Raw genomic sequence first — 20962 nt, 5'->3', positions numbered from 1 at the left:
CTCCTGACAGAGCCAGCGACCGTCAGAGATCATCTGCCTGTTTGTCTTAAATTCTATTTTTAAAATCAGAGGATAATTGCAACATTGTGATGGCTTCTGCCATACATCAACATGAACTGGCTGTGGGTTTGCGCAGGTCCCCTCCTTCCTGAACCCCCTCCCACCTCCCTCCCCACCCCACCCTTCTAGGCAGTCAGGAGGCACTGGCTTTGGGGTCCCTGCGTCATGCAGCCACCTCCCACTGGCTGTCTGCTTTACGTGTGGGAATCTATATGTTTCAATGCCCTTCTCTCAGATCATCCCGCCCTCTCCTTCCCCTACTGTGTCCAGGCAGGGAACAAAGGAACGGGTCAGGAATCTTGCGAGTCATTTGCTGATTGGGTGAGGTACGTATAATTTCCTTATACGCGGAAGGAGCAGAACAGGACGGCCTTACATGAGACAAAAATGGATAAGCCATACTGTCCAGGAGGGCTCAAAACTCCTCAGCAGTTGCAACCTGGTGGAAAGGGCGATGGGGGTCTGGCGCTTTCTGTTCTGCGCGGGCTCAGTGAAGCTGAGGAGCAGTGATTCTGACCGCCGGGAACACCGCCGGCCTTGGTCACTGGGAGCTGAGCGAGCTTGACCTGGGACCACTGCTCAGCTATAAAGTGGGTGAAATCACGGAGTTCCCAGAGGGCCCCTGATGACAGTAAGTGCCCCAATACACCCTCATGTGGGTGGTGGGCTTCCTCCGGCCCCCACCTACACCAGCCCGGGCTGCATACAACTTCTGCCTGGGGTCCTGTGAGAGACGAATGTGGGGGTGGTGGGAAAGGGTGGAGAAAGAGGAGGAGGGGCCCCAGACCTTCTCCCTGCCCTGACCGGGTGTCTATTGCCCCCTGCGGGTCCCCCTGACCCAGCCATGCCCTGAGCTGGACCCTGGGATGGAGTCTGGTGACCAGCAGAGCTGGAAGGGGTAGATTCAGTGACCCTCGGGCCCCCAGATGTCCAACCCCGCCAGCCCAGCGTGCTGCAGCCCACCCATCCGGGAGGGTGGGCTCAGGGCCCAGGGAACTTGGGCGGCAGGGGGCCCCCGGGGTGGGGAGAGTGGGGGGTGGTAGAGGGGGGCGGTGATCACAGAGCTGTTAGCAAGCGTCAGGACACACGACCAGAGGCGCATGTGCGCTGTGGGCGGGGTCACGTGCCCGCACCCTCCGGGATCTCTCGCAGACTCTTGGCCATGATCGTGAGGCCCGGCAGACAAGCAGGAGGGAGGCCAGTATGACCTCGAGCAAGTGCCCACTACACCCGTCCAGAGGAGAGAGCCTGGGTGCGTCCTCGAGGAGCTGGGCTGAGCAGGTCCCCGTCCAACTTGCCATGAGGCCCCGGCCCGGGAGATGGGCAGAGTCTAGAAGGACAGGATTGGTTCCCACTTCCCCAGCCGGCCTCACCCCTCTCCAGGGGTTTCCTCTGGGGTGAGAGCTCCTCAGGTCCTGGAGGACCCCTGCCACCCCTCCCATGGGGGCCAATTCCTCTGGGCGTCCCCACGAGGGCGCAGGTGCACGCGTGCACACACACGCTCACACTCACTGACTGTCCTGCTGGGAGTCAGAGGGGTGTGCATGGGGGGAGGGACAGGGCTGAGGAGGAGGAGGCTGGGGACAGAGACAGTGAGCCCCCAGCAACATGCCCGGCCCATAGCACGGGAAGGGGGTCGCCAGGGTGCCCACTGGGCCATCCCTAGAGAGGCCTGGGGAAGACAGGGTCTGGGGTTCTGTGTCCAGCACTCTGGGCACCGGGAGCTAGGATGAGGCTCCTCCCCAGTGTGGAGGGGCTGCAGGAGAGGAGGCCTCAGCTTACTCCCCCGTAGAGGGGGTGCTTAGACAGGGTGGTCCCGGAGGCCCCAGAAGATTGCGGGAGAGTCTGTTGGCCTTGATCCTCTGTCTGTGACCCACTGTGCTCCGAGTCCTTGGGAAAAGCTTTCCGCTCCCTGAGGTCCTTCTGAGCAGCGGGCAGCCTGGGGACGTGGGGGACTGGGGACCCGGGGGCGCAGAAGGGGGCAGGCACGGGACCACCATCGGGGACCAGGGACAAGACCCTCCTTGTGGCCCCTGGGGTCCTCATTTGGGCCCCTGGTTGGGCTGAGGAGGCCTCCGGAGTGACCTGAGCACGGGCACAGTGGAGGGGGGAGGCGGCGAGGGAGGCGCTGGGGTCCCTCTCGCCCAGGAGCGGGCAGGCTCTGCTCCTTCGGGGGTGGGCCCTGGTGGAACCACTGCCTTGCTGAGTTTCTGTCATGCCCCGCCAGGCTCCTCTGTCCGTGGGGCTTTTCGGGTAAGAGTATTGAGGGCGCTGCCTTTTCCCTTCTCCAGGGGATCTTCCCAGTGTGTGTCCTGCATCACAAGCGGATTCTTTACCCGCTGAGCGGTTGGGGAACCTGGACCCCAAACAAGGGATTTGGTCTCTGCTTTTCCTGCCTGGGCTGCAGTGCTGGAGATGACCACGAGGGGGCGGGCAGTGCCCACTCTGCTCTGTGGAGGATAGCCCAGGGTCATTCTGGGCGTCCCCCTGCCTCTGACTCAACAGGCACCTTTTATTGTTAGTCTCCAGGCCCACAGTGTCAGCTGCTCAGAGGCGGGAGGGGGCCCTGAGACCCTCTGTTGATGGTTCAGCTACTGCCTGGGGGTGGTGCTGACACGACAGACGGTTCCTGCCCTGCAGGAGCTCACGGCCTGGAGGGGCAGGTGGGCGAGGGCAGGAGAGCAAGTCCACGTGAGAGAAGAGCTCCAGGGAACTGAGTCAGGGTCCTGGGGGAGGGCCGGGCGCCCTGGGGGTCTACAAGGCTCCACGGGACACCGATGCCATGACCAGAAAGATGGGTGCGGCCAGCCCTGCACGCTCGGAGCAGCGAGCTGGGGGCGGCGGTGGAGGGGGGGTTGGTCAGAGACTCGGAGGGAGGAAGAGATTTTGGCCAGAGGGCAGGAGAGGTGGGAGCTGGGGTGGCCGGAGATGGAGGGGGAGGGGAGGAGGGGGAGGGCAGACCTGGGCCTGGACAGATGTCCTGGGGTCTGTGCCCTGTGATGGCATTCCCCTCACTTCCAAGAGCAAGGGGCTTCCCCCGTGGCTCAGCGGTAAGGAATTCTCCTGCAATGCAGGAGCCACAGGAGACAGGAGTTCGATCCCTGGGTCAGGAAGATCCCCTGGAGGAGGGCATGGCAACCCACTCCAGTATTCTTGCCTGGAGAACCCCATGGACAGAGGAGCCTGGTGGGCTACAGTCCTCGGGGTCACAAAGAGTCAGAGATGACTGAAGCGACTGAGCACGCACACCCACGAAGGCAATCCCTGACCCTCACACAGCGTCTGTGTGAAATGCAGGCTCCGCTCAGATGGGGACCTCTGCCCCGAGGCTGCCCAGGAGGCTAGGCCGTGGTCCCAGCTGAGGCTCCATCAGGGCGGGTCTGTCTCTGAGGCCATCGGTGGATTCCGTATGGATAGGGGTTCAAGACTTTCCTGTCTGTGGGCCGGGACCCAATGTCAGTTCTTTGTACTGGAGCCTCAGGGCACCTCATAACCTCTGATCCTGCCTCTCTAGAACACTGCATCCGAGACAGGGAGACAGAGACAGGAGAGAGGAACCCTAACCCTAACCCAGGAGGAGGGACCAGGCAGAGTCCCAGACTTTGCATTAGTGAGTCTTGGAAATGACAGCCCATTGCTTTTGCCCGATTCTGTTCATTTGAGCCCAGTCCCAAAGCCCCTCCACCCTCAGGGAGGAATCACACAGGATGTGGGCCTGGAGGTGGGGATGCTGGGGGCTGTCATGGGGCTCACCATCCACAGGTAGAGGGGGGACAGGAGGACCTTACCCACTTATCACTCATCTGTGGGGTAAAGACTGAAGCTAACGGAAAGGCAGGGGGCAGAGGATGAGATGTTACCTAGCATCACGTACGCAATGGACACGAACTCTGGGAGATAGTAGAGGGCAGAGGAGCCTGGCGTGCTGCAGTCCATGGGGTCGAAAAGGTCAGACGCAACTTCGTGGCTGAACAACTACTGCAAGGAGAGTAAATGTAAGAGAATGAACTCAAAGGAATTAAGAATTAAAGAAGAAAGCCTTCCCACCCCAGCAGGCAGTGCCCCATTCTCACCCCACCCACCCCTCGTGTGCCCTGAGCCATGGTGGGGGAGGAAGATTCCAGGGCACGTGCTTTTCCGGAACCTGGTTTCCCCTGGTGGACATCGGCCAGTCCATCCGCTTCCTCTTCTGAATTTTCCGGGGCCCCTGAATCGTGTAAATATTGAGTCCCTTTCTGATTCTTCTCTCCCATCGCTGTGGTGAAGGGAACAGGTGAGTCCATAAATCTTTGTTTAGCTCAAACCCCCAGAAGGGAGACTCTTGGTCTAAGGCAAACATGATTTTAACAGTGGTCAGGGTTTCCAAAGTCTGAGGTCTTCTTGGCCACTCTGAGCCTCGTTTGGGAAAGCAGGGGTCCACATGCTGGGGCTGAAGACCCGAGGAGGGCAGCCGACAGGCTCGGCCTGCAGTGAAGGCAACCCAAGGCCAGAGACCACTGCTGCCGCCGCCCACCCCAGGGCTTGGCCTTCTGCTGCTGGTGGCCTATGTGCAGCTCAGAGGCAGAGCCTGAGGGTGAGAGGGGAGGGTCAGGGGGCGGAGAGGGGGCGGGGTGGGGACGCAGGGAGCAGCCCCCAGAGGCTGATGTTGGGCCAGGAGCAAGCACGGGGCCCCACCCGACCCCGGGCCCCAGTTTCCAGAGCTCCAGCTCAGACTAGTAACCCCGCCTAGGCCTGGGGGGGCACCTAGGGTGCTGAGCTGGGGTGCGGCAGAGCCGGGTGACCCTCCTCTGCCCCCCCAGGAGCTGTTCAAGAAGGTGGTCCCCTCCCACTGCCTGGGCTCCAGGAGGGCAAGGAGCACCTGGCCCCCACCGTCCGCACCACCGCCACCCGGTTCAGAAGCGTGGCCCAACCGGGTCATCACCTCCTGCCTCCGGGACCGGAGCGTGTCGGCCCGCCACAGGGCCAGGGTGGTGGAGCACTGGATCCCAGGGGCCAGGGCATCCCGAGAGAGGGCCCAGGAACCCCTCTCCAGTTCTGGAAGCTTCCTGTCCTTGGAGAATTGGGTCTGCAGCTTGCCAGCTGGTCACTGTGGCTGCTGGGTGGGTAGGAGGGGAGGGGTCCTTCCGTCCCAAAGCCAGCTCAGCCTGCCCCCACGAAACCAGGCCCCACCGCTCACTGCGTGTGCACCGTGCTTCAAGGGGAGGGCACCCCATCTGCCCAGGAACGCGGTGCCGCTGGAGCACTCTCGGTTAAGTGGCCCGAGGGGCTGCCCTGGGAGGCAGGTCTGGGACTCCCCACTCTGGCCCCAATCACAGAGAATCCTGTTAGCGACACTTTTCACAGCCGTGTGGCCCAAATTGGCCATAACCTGTGAGCTTGTGAGAGTCTCAGGAAGATGAATCCATGGTGGGTGCTCCTTGACCCCACCTCAAGGCTTCCCCAGCGCCCCCGGGCAGCCCCCCATCCCAAGTCAGAGCCAACACCGAGGTGACCCCTCCTGAGCGGGGCTTGACGGACGTCTCTACACTGTAGGAGAGGTGAAGAAGGCTTTCGCAGGACCTCAGACCCACCCTGGGGGCAGGGGCTCCAGGGGGCTGTGGCAGAGGAGCAGCACAGACAAGCCTCCCAGAAAGCGGAGGCCCTTCTGCGGGGAACAAAGAGCTGGCCCCAGGTTAGGGACGCGCGTGGGGTGGGGCAGTCCCTACGGCAGGCGTTAGTTATCAAGTGCCTCTGGGCTTCGAGCTTCCCTACTGGCTCAGATGGTAAAGAGTCTGCCCACACGGCAGGAGACCGGGTTCGATCCCTGGGTCAGGAAGATCCCCGGAGGACACGCACGCTGGTGCTTTTGTTGTTGCTCAGTCGTGTCCGACTCTTCTCGACCCCGTGGACTGCAGCACGCCAGGCCTCCCTGTCCATCACCATCTCCTGGAGTTTGCTCAAACTCATGTCCATCGAGTCGGTGATGCCATCCAACCATCTCATCCTGTCGTCCCCTTCTCCTCCTGCCCTCAATCTTTCCCAGCATCAGGGTCTCTTCCAATGAGTCAGCTCTTCGCATCAGGTGGCCAAAGTGTTGGAGTTTCAGCTTCAACATCAGACCTTCCAATGAATATTCAAGATTGATTTCCTTTAGAATGGACTGGTTGGATCTCCTTGCTGTCCAAGGGGCTCTCAAGAGTCTTCTCCAACACCACAGTTCAAAAGCATTAATTCTTCGGTGCTCAGCTTTCTTTATGGTCTAACTCTCACATCCATACATGACTACTGGAAAAACCATAGGCTTGAGGAGACGGACCTTTGTCTCTGCTTTTTAATACACTGTCTAGGCCAGTCATAGCTTTTCTTCCAAGGAGCAAGCGTCCAAGTGTTTTGCAGAAGCTAGCTCGTGCTGTCCCGCCGCCCACGGAAGGCAGGTCCCACCCTACCGTCGGAGGCGCGGGGGCCGCGCGAGGATCGCCCCTACCCCGGGCGCTGCTGGCCAGAGGACGCGAAAGGGGAGCTCAGCTCTTTGCCGCATCTACTGCGAGAATGAAGACCATTCTCAGCAACCAGACTGTCGACATCCCAGAAAATGTCGACATTAACTTGAAGGGACGGACAGTTATTGTGAAGGGCCCCAGAGGCACCCTGCGGAGGGACTTCAATCACATCAATGTAGAACTCAGTCTCCTTGGGAAGAAAAAGAAGAGGCTCCGTGTTGACAAATGGTGGGGAAACAGAAAGGAACTGGCCACTGTTCGCACAATCTGTAGTCACGTACAGAACATGATCAAGGGTGTTACACTGGGTTTCCGTTACAAGATGAGGTCGGTGTATGCCCACTTCCCCATCAACGTTGTTATTCAGGACAATGGTTCTCTTGTGGAAATCCGAAATTTTTTGGGTGAAAAATACATACGCAGGGTTCGAATGAGGCCAGGGGTTGCCTGTTCAGTATCTCAAGCCCAGAAAGATGAGTTGATTCTTGAAGGAAATGACATTGAACTTGTGTCAAATTCAGCTGCTTTGATTCAGCAAGCCACCACAGTTAAAAACAAGGATATCAGAAAATTTTTGGATGGTATCTATGTTTCTGAAAAAGGAACAGTTCAGCAGGCTGATGAGTAAGATCTCAGTGATTCTGCTGCAGAAACAAGATAGATGGTTCTATGGACTCAGTTGTGATGTTTTAAAGAGACAATAAAAACTCTTGATTTGAGATTTTTTCCTACTGATTATCATTTCAAACTATTTGGCCAATAAGCAGTTAAGTAAATTCTAGTGTGTTAAAAACAATAACGGAATAGGAGTGGTTGATTGATTTTGTTGTTGTTAGAAAGATGTTAGCAAGACTTAATGGCAGAGGGGGCTTGAAGGAATACCAAGGACATTTCAGGCAAGAGGAATATGGTTATCGTGGGAAGAACTTTCGGAGATGCCCTGAAGGTATCTAATTTTGCAGTGGCACAGATTTGAATATTTGTGAGGCAAATGCCTGAGTCACAGTAACTGAAAAAGCAACTGAGAAGTGATACTGTCTTAGTAAGAATTAAAAGATGGAGTTAATTTGTATTTATGATAAACATGGTTGCTGTAGTCTAAGGTTCTCTCAGTTATACTCAGATTTCAGCCACATGTATATCCTAGTCTTTGATAGCTTTAAAAAAACTTAAGAAACGTTCCATGTGTCATACTTAAGATATACTACTATACAGTACAGTAGGGTGCCCCTAAACCTGCTGTCCTCCCCTATCTCATTTGTTAGAAACTCTAACCGTGTAATTTCTTAGGCAAAACATTTAACTTTGTCTTACATACTGTGTCTAGTCCATCAATAAAATCTGTGGGCTTACTAAGATCTTGGTTTAAATAAATGGAATTAATTAAAAAAAAAAAAAAGGTGAGCTCAGCCAGGGCCGCGGGCGCCACGCAGGCGGTGCGGCCGGGAGGGTCCGCTAGATGGCGCTGCGGCGCCGGCGAAGTCGGGGAGGGCGCGGGCTGGGCCTCGCGGGCCGCCGTCCGCGCTATAAAAGGCGCGGCGCGCGCTCGCGCGGCCTTTTCGGGCGGCGGGGATGGAGAGTCGGTGGGATCTCTTTACGGCCTCTGGACTGGAGGCCGAGCGCCCGCCCGCGGCCGAGCCCCGCGCCCGGCGTCTCCGCCCGGGGTGCTCTTCGCAGTTTCCTGGCTTGGAAGCCTCGGGAACATGGCGAGGCAGCGGTGGTTTAACGGGTGAGCTGGGACATTAGGGGAACGTGCCGCGTCTGGTTTTGTCTTTAAACGTATTGATCGCCTCTACTGGGCCCTGTCTCAAAGCTAGGCGGTCTACGGGTTATTCGTGGGTGTAACGTAGCGGGTGTGGGAGCGGGGCCCCCTTCCCGCAACAGTGGGGAGGGGGCGGCGGCATGCCTAGCGCGGCCCTTCTGTCCCCTGGGGGTCTGCACGCTGTATCGTAACCTCGGTCTTCCACACAGCCCGAAATGAAGCAGGGGTCAAACGGAAGGTAGCTGGTTTGGCGTGCAGACAGGTGTAGGCCTGGAGGTCGAATGCAGCAAAGCCAAGCCTGGGTGGAGGGCCTCGTTGCGCGCTTCGCAAGCGCATAGGCAGTCTCGGGACTCGGACCCACGGGTGTCGTGATCTTCCCCGCACTGCCCCTAGAGGCGCTGCAGGCGTGGCTGCCGTGTCACGTCTGCGTCATGAGGTGGCAGAGAGGAAAGAGGCTCGGTCTACGCCCAGTGTTCTGGCCGGTGGACATCTGGATGATTGATAGTCTGACACTTGACAAAGTGCCCACCGAAGGTGGGTGTGTGTTGCTGTAAGAACGCCTGAATTCTCTCCTGGCGCTTGGCTGGGCCCCAGGACACCCCGAGGTTGCCGTGTGAGGAGCGGCAGCAGGTGGGTGTTTGCCCTCTGGCTGAGCGACCAGCGGGAAAGGTGGGTAGGTTTCAGTAAGGCCGACCTACTTGCATTACAGAATGGTGGCACTAAAACTTCCCTTTCAAAGGTGAGCTCAGTGCCACCTAGCAAGTGACATAATTTAACTTGTTTTAGGCGGATTAAAATGTTACAGGACATTCACACGTGGTTTTTCTGCCTCTTAAAAGAAATGTTAAGATAGATTGTACAGCCAGAAACTCTTTAAAAAGAAAAAGTTGCCAGATAGACAGTTCAAAGACCAGCTGCAGTAGCCTACGGTGAGGCCTGTGTAAATTCCAGAGCGTTTTTTTCCTGTCGCCTTGTTAATGGTACTTTTTTTCTATCCAGTGTCTCACTGGTGGCTCCCTGGGAGAGAAGGTGCAGAGATTTCGGCGGGGGCGGGGGTCCTCTTGGATGGGCTTCCTAGGTGACTCGGTGGTAAAGAATCCGCCTGCCAGTGCAGGAGACCCAGGAAACTTGGGTTCAGTGCCTTGGTCAGAAAGATTGCCCAGAGAAGGGAATGGTAAGCCACTGCGGTATTCTTTCCTGGGAAATCCCACGGGCAGAGGAGCCTGGCTGCGCTGTGGTCCCCCGGGTTCATCAGACACCAGCCTACTGCAGCTGTTGGTACAGGCAGACCGTGTCAGCCTCAGAGCTGACTGCCAGGGGTTCCATGCCAGCAGCCCCGTTTATTAGTTTTAAATGCTCAGTAGTAGCTTCTCTTCGCTGATTCTGGACCAACCATTCTTGTTATTTGATACAGGAAGGACGGTGACTGTTAGCCTGTGAACGAAAGCGAGAGTGAGCCGCCTCACGCTCCGGACCAAGGTAAGTGGCCGTGCTCTTCTGAGCTGTTTGGGGGCCCTCGGGGGGGGGGGCGGGCACTGCCCTGCAGATGCCGGATTCGCCGGCACCACGGGTGTGGCCGCCCTGCTGCGCCAGTGCCGTTGGGGCAGAGAGGAAGCGGCTATTTCTACGCTCAGTGCTCAGAACCGTGGGCACTAAGAATGGTTTGTAGCCGAACATCAGTGGGCACCGCACGAGGGAGCCCCTTGTTCCCACATGTACAGAAGAGAAGGCTGGGGAGGACCGAGGGAGCGGACAGGCACACGGCAAGCTTGGGTCCGGTGGGATTGACCAGGAGACGTGGGAGGACATTTAGGCGTCCTTGAGCACCTGTGACGCGCCTCCCTGGCTGGGGGCTGCTGAGCTGGAGTCCTGCGCCACCCAGCCTACAAACTCCTGACGTAAGGAGTCCCTTGAGGGAAGGCCAGAGGATCCGGTTGACAGCGCTGCTGCAGGAAAACAGGGTTTGGGAGGATTCGTTGATCAGATTCCATCTCACAGATCCCTGGGTGCGGCTGGTCCACGGGGGAGACAGCTGCAGGTGGGACTCTTCAGGACACGTGTCAGGGCAGGTACGTTGGGCAGGAGGCTGGTGGGGGCTCTGACACCTTCTGGACCCTCACAGTAGGCAGTGGTTTGCCAGAATCTGGGTGTGGGCAGTGTATGAAATCCTGGAGGGGAGTCAGGTCATTAGCTGACGGGGCACCTGGGCGGCAGGTTAGGGGTGTGTCGGGCAGAGTGTGTGCAGCCTGCTGGAATCAGTTGTGGGGGTGCTTTTGGGGGTGTTCGAGGCCCCGACAGTGAAAGCCACCCTGGACAGAACGGGAGGCAGGAAGCAGCTGGTGACACCCTGCTGGCAGGATGGCTCCCCTGAGCTCGGCAGACCCAGCCCTCACGCCCTATGGTCCCTCCCACAGGGCAGGTGAGGGCTGTCTTCTCAGTGTGTATCTGGTTGGTTTTTAAATCCAAGTTGGGTGTGTTGTTTTGTTTTCTTAAGAGTGATCTTGAACTTGTGGCTGCTACTAGATTTTTGCCCACACCTCCTCGTATGCTGCGGCTTCTCCACTGGAGTGGGGCCAGGGTGACCGTGGACTTGCCGCAAGTCAGACGGCTGCAGGTCGCAGCAGGTCCAGTCTGTCCACCTTTGAGCGGCGGCGGCATGTCCTTCCCCACCCTCGATGACCCCCGCTGGCTTGACCCCCAGAAACTGCGTGGAGTGTTCGGGGGATGAGGCTGAGGAGGCTTGTCTTTGCCTTCCGGAACCCCGCTCCTGTCCTGAGGTCTCCACCCAAGGTAAGGAGGCTTGACCAGGGGAGGGGCCTCGGTCTGGCCGCTCCAGCACCGGGAGGCACGCCTAGTGGGTCCCCTCGGTTTCCTGTCTGCAGGTGGGAACCCCGGAGAGCAGCCTAGCAGCCACGCGCCGCCGGACTCGCGGGCAGTACAGAGCCTGGGAAAGCCACGGCCTCGGAAGTTGCTCTGAAGAACGAGCAGGCTCGTCGCGTCGCGTGTTGAGAAGCAGCAGTGGTGTGGATCAGCAGGGTTGAGGCGGCGGCTGTGCGCGTCACGACAGAGACGTGAGCAGAGGCCGCGTGGCGCCCAGGGAGCCAGCGATGACAGCCCGGCAACGGGCGGGGCGGGGGCAGGAAGGCGCCTGAAGGCAGCCGTGTCCGCCTGCAGTGGCAGCAGCCCCGCAGGCACCCCAGGGCATGGTCCTGAAGTCCTCCAGCCGGGAGGTGCGGGATCTTGTGTGCAGGCCCACCCCACAGGCCTGAGCTGTCTGGATTATCCCCCAGCCAAGGGGAGAATGTCGATGAGGTTTACGAATTAGTCCTGAGAACGAGTGTCTCACGCTGAAACCTTGGGACCTGTGTTTCCAGCACAGGTTGTGACAGTGAGAGGAAAGATCTGTCTTGGTGAAGGAGCATGTCCCCATGTTGGCAAAACTATAAAGAATAAACGGATCTTGAATAAACTACCTTGACTTGCCTTTGTCTGATCAGCCAGGGCCCCAACAGGAGCTGAGGGTGTGAGGGGTCAGGGTCCTGGGCTCTTTTCCTGGACGACGGTAGCTTTTTGAAGTCAGTGAAACCTGAAGTTCTGCAATTGCGTGCGCCCCTGCTTACGTCCCGTCCACGTGTGGTCCAGCTCAGGGCTGGTCACCTTGCCCTTGGCCCCAGTCAGCCCCAGCAGCCAGCTGCCAGGACGTGGGCCCAGGGGTGGATGGGCCCGTGGCTGCCCCTCCCCCGTTCCCTGCAGTAGACTCCAGGCTGAGGAGGGTGAGGGCACTCAGGAGAAGCGGAAAAGCTGGCTTGAGAGAACTGATGATCGCATCCCTCCCAGCACTTCATGGCAAGTAGGGAAACAATGACACTATTTTCTTGGGCTCCAAAATCGCTGGGGACAGGGATGGTAGCCATGAAATTAAAGACGCTCCTTGGAAGAAAAGCTGTGACAAACTTAGTATATTAGAAAGCAAAGACATCACTTTGCTGACAAAGGTCCATATAATGAAAGCTATGGTTTTTCCAGCAGTCCTGTACGGATGTAAGTTGGACCATAAAGGCTGAGCTTTCAAGCCAGTCAATCGTAAACAGAGAGCAACCCTGAATATTCGTTGTAAGGACTGAAGCTTCGGCCACTTGATCCTAAGAGCCAACTTGTGAGAAAAGGCCCTGATGTTGGGGAAGATTGAAGGCGGGAGGAGAAGGGGACGACAGAGGCTGAGATGGATGGCTTCACCGACATGAGTCTGAGCAAACTCAGGGAGATGGTGAAGGACAGGGAAGCCTGGCGTGCTGCATGCGGTCCAGGAGGCCGCAGAGTTGAACACGACTTAGTGACTGAACAGTAATTCACAGAAAAGCTTTATTTACACATAGTTCTCCAAAGTAACAAAACCTTGGCCTGGGCAGGTCCCAGGGCCAGCCCTTGGTGCTTGGGCTCTGAGTCCTTCCCTCTTTCCTGCCAGCTCCACTGTCCTGTCGGGAGCCCAGAAAACCCGGGGCGGGGTGGGGAGGTGGTGGTGGTGGTGCAGGGGCAGGAACCGCGTGGCCGCCGCGCTCTGGTGGCAGAGGGCCTCGTGCTGTGGGAGGCGGGGAAAGGCCCGGGGACAGGCGTGGCTGGTGGGCCCAAGCCGGCGTCCCCCCCCCCGCCCGCCGGCCTGGACAGGGTGGGGCAGGGGCCTGCGGCCCTCAGGTGTACTTGGTGTTGGAGATCTCCTTCCAGAGCAGGGTCTTGAGGTGGCTGAGCACCAGCGAGTGGTGGGCCTCCACCTGGCTGGCCAGCCCGCTCAGCGTGGTGCAGGTGCGCAGCTGCCTGCCCAGCTCGGCGCGCAGGCCGGCAGGGGCACCGGGTAGCAGGTAGTCCCGCAGCAGCTCGCACACCTTGGCCAGGTTGGGCTGCACCAGGTCGCCCTTGCACTGGCGCAGGAGCGTGTCGCAGGGCGCCCGGCAGTCGCGCCCGTAGGTGCAGTCCGCGCTGCGCTCACAGTGGCGGCCCCGCAGGAAGCGGCGCACGGCGGCCTCGGGCGCCACCTGCTGTAGGTCGGCCATCCTGAAGTCGTACTTGGCTGTGTAGCCCACGTTGGCCAGCGTGGTCTCGCACATGTAGAAGGTCCCGTAGGCGCCGTGGAAGAGCTCCTCCACAAACTCCAGCAAGCCGATGGCGATCTTGGCGCGCCAGGGCCAGGCAGGCCCCAGCCACTGCTGCAGGGCCCCGTGCAGCGCGGGCGGCAGCAGCGGCCGCAGCAGGGCCGGGAGGGCGGCCGCGGGCCCCGAGCTGCGCGGGACGCCCTCCGTGACGTAGAGGTCCCCGCAGTGGCCCAGGAGCGGCGCGGCGTGCCCCCTCCCCTGCAGGGACAGCAGCAGCAGGAACTCGTTGCGCTGCAGCAGCGCCCACAGCGACCTGGCCTCTGCCAGTGACACCCTGCTGTCCTTGTTGAAGTCGGCCATGAGCAGGACCTGGCCGACCAGCGCGGGCAGTGAGGGAAGGTCTCCCAGATTAGCCTGAGGTTCGGGACCAGGAGAGAGGGGAGGCGGGACATGGGCGCGCTGCTGCAGGCTTGGCACCCGACGCCACGCATCGGCCCGATGGGGGAGCCCGGCCTCCAGCCCCCAGGATGAAGCAGGCAGCAAGGCGCTGGAGAGGCCCCCTCACCACTCCTGGAAAGCCCACCTGCGTCTCTCTCCCCAGCGCTCAGGGAGCCTGGGGACTTCCTGCATGAAGGTGGGAGTGCTGCGAGGGTCGCTCACCCTCATCTGCCCCATCCACCCCCGAGTCCCACCTCCTCCCTGGCCTCCTCCCCACGGATGCCCTCCCCCTGCCCCCTGCCCTCTGGCCCCAGGCGCGATCTCATGCCTGTGGGTGCTCCCTGAGCCTCGTGCCTGTGGGGTCTGCTTGGAACCAGCGGGCTAGCCAGATATCCCCTGGCCCGTGTGGCCCCCCCATCCAGCTTGCTGCCTGCCCTGTGCACACATCCTTGGGCGTGAACTTGACACGCCAAGCCCCCAGGAGGGCCAACTGACCTTGAGAAAGCTGAGGGTCATCTCCCGGAACTCCTTAATCGAGGTGCCCCGAGTGGGCTTGTCAAACAGCACCAGTTCCCGCCGGGGGGCCACGTCGGCCCCGGCCTTCCAGCTCAGGCTCTCCTCCAGGCCACACTTGATGGTCACCTCCTTGCCCTGCCAGAGCCCGCTGTACACCTGCGGAAGCACAGGGACCCGCTGTGTACACGGCCCCCTCAGGGCACACCGTGGGCGGCAGGGCCCCAGGGGCTGAGCCCGGCCAGGCCTACCTGTTGGCCTGGCACGGAGGAGAGGCAGGTCCTCCACTCCACCTGCTGCAGGTTGCACAGGTCCTGGCAGATGGAGCCTGAGATGATGCCCTTGCGGTACTGGTCACACTGAGGAGAGCAGGGAGACACAGCAAGTGGCCTGGAGAAGCGAGAGCTCCATCCGCCTGCCCACCAGCGCCTCATTAGCCAGACGCATGGGGAGAGGCTTGCAGCGCTAATCAGGTCAAGCTCTGCAGGAGCCGCTGCCCTCACTGGGCCCTTCCTGGCTCCAGACAGGGCCTTGCAGCCCCGAGTCCTGGGGGTGTGGGCTGAGCCGAGCTGGAAGGTGAGGCCCTTCCCAGGGCGGTCCCTAGGTGGGGGGCGGGGGGATTTGTGGCGTCTGGAGCAAGCGTGGGGTGAACTCCTGGATGTGCATCATTGCTGCCATGGTGCCCTGGCCCTTGGTGGAGCAGGCCTGCAGGAAGGGAGCGTGCCAGGGCGGGGAGGCAGGGCCTCCTGAACGCCGAGGCCCTGGACTCACCTACGGGACCAGGGAGGAGGCTTCTGTGCTGCGGCTTCAGAGCCCGACAGCCGTTCATCAGGACAGAAAAGGGGAGCCCGTCCACTGCAGAGGTCCGCTCTGACCCCTTCAGTTTCCCCTGGAGCCACAAGGCCCTTCGTGGGGGGGTCTGCCAGTGCGGGCGGTCAGGCTGGGCCAGGGTTGGCGCCTGCAGGCCACGCTGCCCACCAGGGTGGGGAGGGGCTTCCACCGAAGCTGAGGTGGGCAGTGTGGCCGTCAGCCTCAGGCGGGGCAAGACCCCTCCCCTCCCAGCCTGTCTCCTGTCTACAAACCGGGCTGACGTGGGGAGCCGGCTGAGCACCCTGGAGTCCATGGGTACCTGGTCTGTGACCCCGGTCCTGCCTTCCCCCCAACACACACACCCTGGGTGACCTTGGACAAGCTGTGGAATCTCTTGGAGATGGCTGATACCCCCGTGAGGTGGCCAGGTCTTCTCGGGAAAGGAGGGGGTATCCCCGCGGCCCAGCAGCCGGGGAGACCGCTCTGGCGCTGGTGGGAAGGCCAGGGCGCTCTGGGAAGACGGAAGCTGCAGATCCTCTGGTTGGGGGGGGCACGTTCCTTGTCTGCTCCCCCAGGGCCCCTCAGTCCTCTGCATGTTGGGGGCGCTGCTGCGGGCACACAGAAGTGCTCAGAAAACACCCACCAGCTCTGAGCAGCTGCTCACTGCATCCCACTGGCCAGACCCCGTGTCCTCCCAGGCCTCACTGCCCCAAGAGACCCCTCCACCCACCCGGGCAGCCCAGGACCTCGCCTGGTGCAAGAGGTCCCCAAGCAGTACCCCTCACCGCCCCTGCCCAGAGGCCAGGCTCCCTCTACACGCACACCTGCCCCTGCACGTCCCCAGCCCGCCAGGCTGGGGGCAGAGCCATGTGTCTGGCGCCCAGCTCAAGTCTGACCCCTGGAGGGCCCCAGCGAGCATTTCTGGAAGAAACAAGGCCCCCCCCAGCTGGGTGCTGCACCCTCATGCCCATGTTGGCCTTCCCCCAGCCAACGATCTACGATCGACGGGCCCCTCGCAAGTCCTGTCACGTGGGCTCTGGACCCCTCCACGACCACCTCCGGACTGTCCCAAGTTTGGCCCCCACGGGACCCTGGGCAGAACAAGCCTGCTGAGCCCTTCCACAGTGCCACACAGCCCCCCAGGAAGAGCGCCCCTCACCCTGCAGAGGAGCAGAGACTCCAGGCCCCCATCAGGAGACAGGTTCAAGGCCAGGCGTCTCCCACTGCCCCCACTTCAGGACCCGAGGAGCTCCACTGGGGCAGGTCCCCCCAGGGCATGGATGCCTCAGACCCTGTTAGCCCGCTGAGGGCTCCCCACTGCCCGGGGAGGCTGGCGGAATCAGCGTCTGAGGGTTACCAGGGCCTCTTCGGCTGGCGTCACCTCCCCCTCCACCAGTCACAGGGCATCCTTCAGCAGGAGCCGTGAGCCAGTGGAGCAGTGCTCATGGGCACACATGCACTCCCGTGGACAAGCACACACAGGTTCACAAGCGCCCTCACACACACGTGCACAGCTTTGCTCTACCAGCCATAGTGGTGACTTAGCGCGTCTCCACCCCCAGGCCCCGAAGACCGCGCCCTGCAGCCTCCTTGGCTGGACCCCTGGCACCCCCGGACATGTCTACAGCTGGCCCTGTCTACCCATCCGTCTGTCTGTCCACCCCCAGCCACCCGCTTGTGCTCCACAGGGCACCCCTTCCTCCCGGGCTCCCCCCCGCAACCCCCACCCCGCCACGGCCTGCAGGGACAGCCCCACAGGACGCAGCCGGACCCTCCTAGAATCCACTGGGCGGGCCTCAAGCCCCGTTTCTAGGCTGCCCACAGCAGGAGCGCTGGCTGGGGGCGGCCGGAGCCCAGACGGCCCCGGGCGACACTTACGATGACCACTCTGCAGACATGGCCGCGGCAGAGCTCCGCGTAGGACGAATAGTGCACGTAGGCCAGCCAGCTGCCTGCGAGGACGCCCAGCCAAACCAGGAAGACATACTTGACCCTCAGGCCTGGGAGCCGGCCCTGCGGGGGAGGGGGCATGAAGAAGCACAGCGTTCTAGGTGCACAGACCCCGCCTCCTAGACCCCAGCCCCGCCTCCTAGGCCCCAACCCCGCCTCCTAGACCCCAGCTCCCCAAGCCCCGCCTCCTAGACCCCAGCCCCGCCTCCTAGACCCCAGTCCCCACAAGCCTGGCCTCCTAGACCCCAGCCTCCCCAAGCCCCGCCTCCTAGACCGCAGCTCCCCAAGCCCCGCCTCCTAGACCCCAGCCCCAAGCCCCGCCTCCTAGACCCCAGCACCTCCCCCCAAGCCCCGCCCCAGTCAGTGTCTCCCTCCCACTCCGCGCGCACCCACTCCTGGTGCCAGGCAGGGGCCTGGTGTCTCCCAGACCTTGAAATCTCACAGGCAGGGAAAAATAATTCCCGAATGAGGAGGATTTAGGGTAGACAACTCTTTATTTTGCTGAATAAAGAGATTTGGAACAATTTTTTCCTCCTGTCCTGCCCTCATTTCATAATGACATGTAACCTCTGTACAAGGTCAGGCTGGAGAGGCGCTCCCCGACCCTGGGCCCCTCACCCTGGCCCGGCACCCTGCACACGGTTCCTCCCACTGGGGAAGACTTCAGGCTGGACCAGGGCCGGCAGGGAGCACAGGGCTCGGAGGCGCCGCCACCCTGTGAGCTTTTACGGGACCCAGCCTCGCACACCCCCCATCACAGCGGCCAAAGTGTAGACAACCCGCAGACCCACTGACAAAGGAGCGGGCAAGTCAGATACAGCCCATCCACAGGAGAGAACGGTGTTCAGCCATGAAAAGGCAAAGAACTCCGACCCAGGCTACGGCATGGATGACCCAGCAGGACATCATGTCCAGTGAAATGAGCCAGACACAAGACAGATCCTGTGTGACTCCACCCATCCAACAACCTAGAGGACTCAGACCCACAGACACAGCAGAGTGGGGACAACGGGGAGCGGTGGGGAGAAAAGGGGGGCCTGCCCAGGATGGCGAGCGCGGGTTTGAAGGGGACAGAGCTTGAGTGCTTGAGTTTGGAAAGATGAAACGAGTTCTAGAGACGGCTGGTGCTGGTGGCTCAACGACGGGGATGTGTTTAATGCCCTTGAAGGGTGCACTTAAAAAATGGTTAAGATGCTAAATTCACGCGATGTGTAATTTACCATGATAGAGAAGAGATAACTAAGATATTCAGCTCCTGGCCCCGCTGCCAGAGGCTCCGTCCCAGGAGCGTGGGGTGGGCCAGGAACTGTTTCTCTGGAGGGCTCGGTCCCTCGGCCAGGTCTCCCCGGCTGACGAGTGGAATCACAGGGTTGGGGGAACCCAGAGCCCTGTAGGAACTGGGGGGCACTGTCTCCCATCCAGCCCCCAAGCCGCGACTGCAGGAGCATCAACTTCCTTCCCCACCCCCGTCCTGGCAAATCACGGCCTCGATGGCTGCTGCCCAGCGGCGGTCAGCTGATGGGCCAGGGCTACCAGGCGCTGCCCCGTGCAAGAGCTCAGACACCCTGACCGGGGCAGCTGAGCCCCAGAGAAGAGGGCCCGGGAGAGCAAGGGGGCTTCAGACCAGCCTGCCCTGGAGCAGGGCCTCTACCAGCACTGGTCACACATCCCGCCACCCGTGGTTCAGTGGGGCGGCTCCAGTCCTGGTCAGCCCTGGGTTTCTCATCACCTGGAGGCTGGGGCCCAGAAATGGGGCCGGCGGCTCTGCCCTGAGGACGGGGCAAGGCCTCCAGGCTCAGCTCAGGCAGCTGTTTTTACGGTTCCTCCAGGAGAGGCAGGGTCCTCCCCTCCTGCGTCTCTGGCCGACTCCCTCGGCCGGCCACCCCAGAAGGCGCTGCAGCAGGCACGGCTTGGAGCCGCGGAGGCCCGAGGTGGCCCTGGCCAGTCGCAGGGCTGGGTCGAGGCCCACTGGCCCTGCCACCACATCTGTTTCCGCAAGTTTTGTTCAAAGGGAAAAACAGGAAAGCAGACCAGCGGGTGGGGGGCCGGGAGCCAGGGGCGCGGCTGGGGCAGGACGAGGTCAGAGGACTTCCAACCACGGGTGACCACGAGGCGGGCAGGGCCTCTGGGAGCCCGTGCTGGGGGTCCTGGGGGAACAGGCGGGAGGGAAGCAGGCTGTCGCCTGCACTGGCCCCAGGGGCTGACCTGGGCCAGACCCAGGTTCGCGGCCTGACCGCAGGGCCCACCTCGGACACGGCCCATGCTCCCGCCAGAGCCCCTCCAGCTCCGGCCTTCCTGCGGCGGCCTGCTCCATGGACACCGTCCCCAGTGCCGAGCTCTGAGCGACCCCCAGGTCCTGATTGCAGGCAGGCACTTCCTCCGAGGGGAGTCCCGGCCCCTACCCCCTGCCCTGCCCTGCCCCTGTGGCATCCTGACGCCCACAGGTGAGCATGCCCCCAGGACAGGGGAAAGCTCACTCAGTGCGCCCTGGCCGGCGGCTCACCGCATCCCCCAGCTTGCCCGGCTCCTAGTGGAGCATTTGGGGGGGTCACTCGGGGGACAAAGAATGATGACCGGCAGCCTCGGGGCCAGGGGCCCAATTACACCGTGGCCTCCACCCCTCACCTCCAACGCAGGAGTGTGTTTCACACGTGGTAAACTGAGGCTCAGGGTGTCTCCTCTCATTAAGGTGGGGGTGTCTGGGAACCAACCCAAGCCATCGGGAACCCATCACCTCTCCTGTCCAGGCTCATCTGCCGTTCCCGGGCTGAGCTCAAAGGCCTGACACCCCCAGTCCGAGACCCGCCACACTGGCCTCCTCCGTCAAGGCCTTTCCCTCAGGATGGGGCCGCTGCACCCCCACCTCCCAGCGTGGGGGAGGCCACAGACCCTCAGCTCCCACCCCACCCAGAGCTGGGTGGAGACCACGACCCTCCCAAGACCCCTGGATGGCAGGAGGGCTTCTGGCGCAGACCCCTGCGGGCATTACCTGGCTCCCACCCTTCTCCCCAGAGGGGACCCCAGGGAGGTGCGGGCGGGTCTGACTAGTGTTGTCTCCTGCCCAGGGCCTGGGGTCGTGAAGGTGGCAGGTTGGCCTGAATAATTTGACGCTCGCATTCAGCCTGGCTCAGACCACCCCAAGCAGCCATGACAGGGATCGCGGTAGCCGGCCCCCAAAGCAGCCCGGGCCTCCCCTGCAGACAGCAGGGTCCCGAGAGGGACGGGGATCTGTCCAAGGTCACTGTGGGGTCAGGGCACATTCTTCATCTCGGGCTGGCTGAGGGATGACCCAGGGGGAGGGTATGCCCTTCTTAGGGTGCTTCTACGGGTCCCAAGTTTTCCATCACAGAAACACAAACCTGGTCTCCTAAGTGGAGGAAAGCGGGGCGGACCTGGTGTGGCTTCGCGGCCTGCGGGAGCAGCTCCGGCCCGCGGCGGAGCGGGGGCCTTCTGCAGCCCCAGAGGCACTGGGGCCAGCCCCGCAGCATCCGCTCACTCGATCGGCAACCTCCACCCCGGGCCCTGCCTGTCCCCGGCCCCCCAGGGACCACGTACCCGGGCCCTCTGCGACCTTGAGTCCGGAATCCGCCCAGGGTCCCCGGGCTGGATGCCGCGCGACCCCGCCGCGGCCCGGGACCCAGGGCGGGAGGGGTAGGGGCGGGAGCCGGCCCGGCCGGGGGCGCGCCTACCTGCAGGCCCTTGGAGAAGGGGCAGAAGAGCACCAGGTGCGCCAGGCGCCGCAGCCGCCGCATGGTGGGCGCGGGCCGTGCGCGGGCCCGGCTCGCCTCCGCTCGGCCTCAGCCCCGCGGGCCGGCGCGCCCGCATCGGCCGCCGCGCCTCCTCCACGCCCCGCGTCCGCGCCA

At 61.7% G+C, this 20962-nt stretch overlaps 2 protein-coding genes, 2 non-coding genes and 1 pseudogene across 12 annotated transcripts; 4 read left to right on the top strand and 1 right to left on the bottom strand.

Annotated features, from left to right (window-relative positions):
• Positions 1 to 6551: 6551 nt before the first annotated feature.
• Positions 6552 to 7258, top strand: LOC113901828 (annotated as a pseudogene). Its single transcript, XR_003513562.1, has one exon. The product of XR_003513562.1 is annotated as a 60S ribosomal protein L9 pseudogene (transcript).
• An 822-nt stretch (positions 7259 to 8080) lies between these two features.
• On the top strand, positions 8081 to 11773 carry LOC113901827. Of its 8 annotated transcripts, none has more exons than XR_003513556.1 (5): positions 8082 to 8268; positions 9716 to 9780; positions 10300 to 10370; positions 11003 to 11091; positions 11184 to 11773. XR_003513556.1 is itself a non-coding variant. In XM_027556789.1 (3 exons), exons 1-3 carry the CDS (start codon positions 10660 to 10662, stop codon positions 11340 to 11342), a joined length of 309 nt encoding a protein of 102 aa, XP_027412590.1. In that variant the 5' UTR covers positions 10645 to 10659; the 3' UTR covers positions 11343 to 11773. The 8 variants fall into 8 exon arrangements, 1 of the variants encoding a protein (XP_027412590.1); XR_003513555.1 differs by having other exon boundaries at positions 10796 to 11091; XR_003513557.1 differs by lacking the exon at positions 8082 to 8268 and adding an exon at positions 8659 to 8931 and having other exon boundaries at positions 10796 to 11091.
• On the top strand, positions 8684 to 8815 carry LOC113901971. The gene has a single exon (XR_003513627.1). It is a non-coding gene; the product is annotated as a small nucleolar RNA SNORA17 (small nucleolar RNA).
• On the top strand, positions 9847 to 9980 carry LOC113901968. The gene has a single exon (XR_003513624.1). It is a non-coding gene; the product is annotated as a small nucleolar RNA SNORA43 (small nucleolar RNA).
• Positions 11774 to 12639: 866 nt separating the features above from the next.
• DIPK1B (divergent protein kinase domain 1B) lies at positions 12640 to 20904 on the bottom strand. The gene is made up of 5 exons (XM_027556788.1): positions 20789 to 20904; positions 17028 to 17162; positions 14591 to 14698; positions 14322 to 14498; positions 12640 to 13802 (listed from the first exon to the last, which is right to left on the bottom strand). The coding sequence occupies exons 1-5, from the start codon at positions 20849 to 20851 to the stop codon at positions 12990 to 12992; spliced, it is 1296 nt and encodes a 431-aa protein (XP_027412589.1). The 5' UTR covers positions 20852 to 20904; the 3' UTR covers positions 12640 to 12989.
• Positions 20905 to 20962: the final 58 nt, after the last annotated feature.

This window comes from Bos indicus x Bos taurus, chromosome 11, assembly GCF_003369695.1.
Source record: "Bos indicus x Bos taurus breed Angus x Brahman F1 hybrid chromosome 11, Bos_hybrid_MaternalHap_v2.0, whole genome shotgun sequence".
Taxonomy (NCBI): domain Eukaryota; kingdom Metazoa; phylum Chordata; class Mammalia; order Artiodactyla; family Bovidae; genus Bos; species Bos indicus x Bos taurus.
Note: the sequence above shows the minus strand (reverse complement) of the source record. Positions and strands in the feature narration are given on the sequence as shown.

Bases quoted from the DNA above. Each gene is read 5' to 3' on its own strand.
- LOC113901827 (XM_027556789.1), top strand. From the start codon at position 10,660: ATGGCTCCCCTGAGCTCGGCAGACCCAGCCCTCACGCCCTATGGTCCC. The intron at 10,721-11,002 runs GTGAGGGCTGTC...CTTGACCCCCAG, and splicing joins TGGTCCCTCCCACAGGGCAG to AAACTGCGTGGAGTGTTCGG. The intron at 11,092-11,183 runs GTAAGGAGGCTT...TCCTGTCTGCAG, and splicing joins TCCTGAGGTCTCCACCCAAG to GTGGGAACCCCGGAGAGCAG.
- DIPK1B (XM_027556788.1), bottom strand. From the start codon at position 20,851: ATGCGGCGGCTGCGGCGCCTGGCGCACCTGGTGCTCTTCTGCCCCTTC. The intron at 17,163-20,788 runs GTAGGCGCGCCC...CCTCCCCCGCAG, and splicing joins CCTTCTCCAAGGGCCTGCAG to GGCCGGCTCCCAGGCCTGAG. The intron at 13,803-14,321 runs GTCAGTTGGCCC...CCCGAACCTCAG, and splicing joins TGACCCTCAGCTTTCTCAAG to GCTAATCTGGGAGACCTTCC.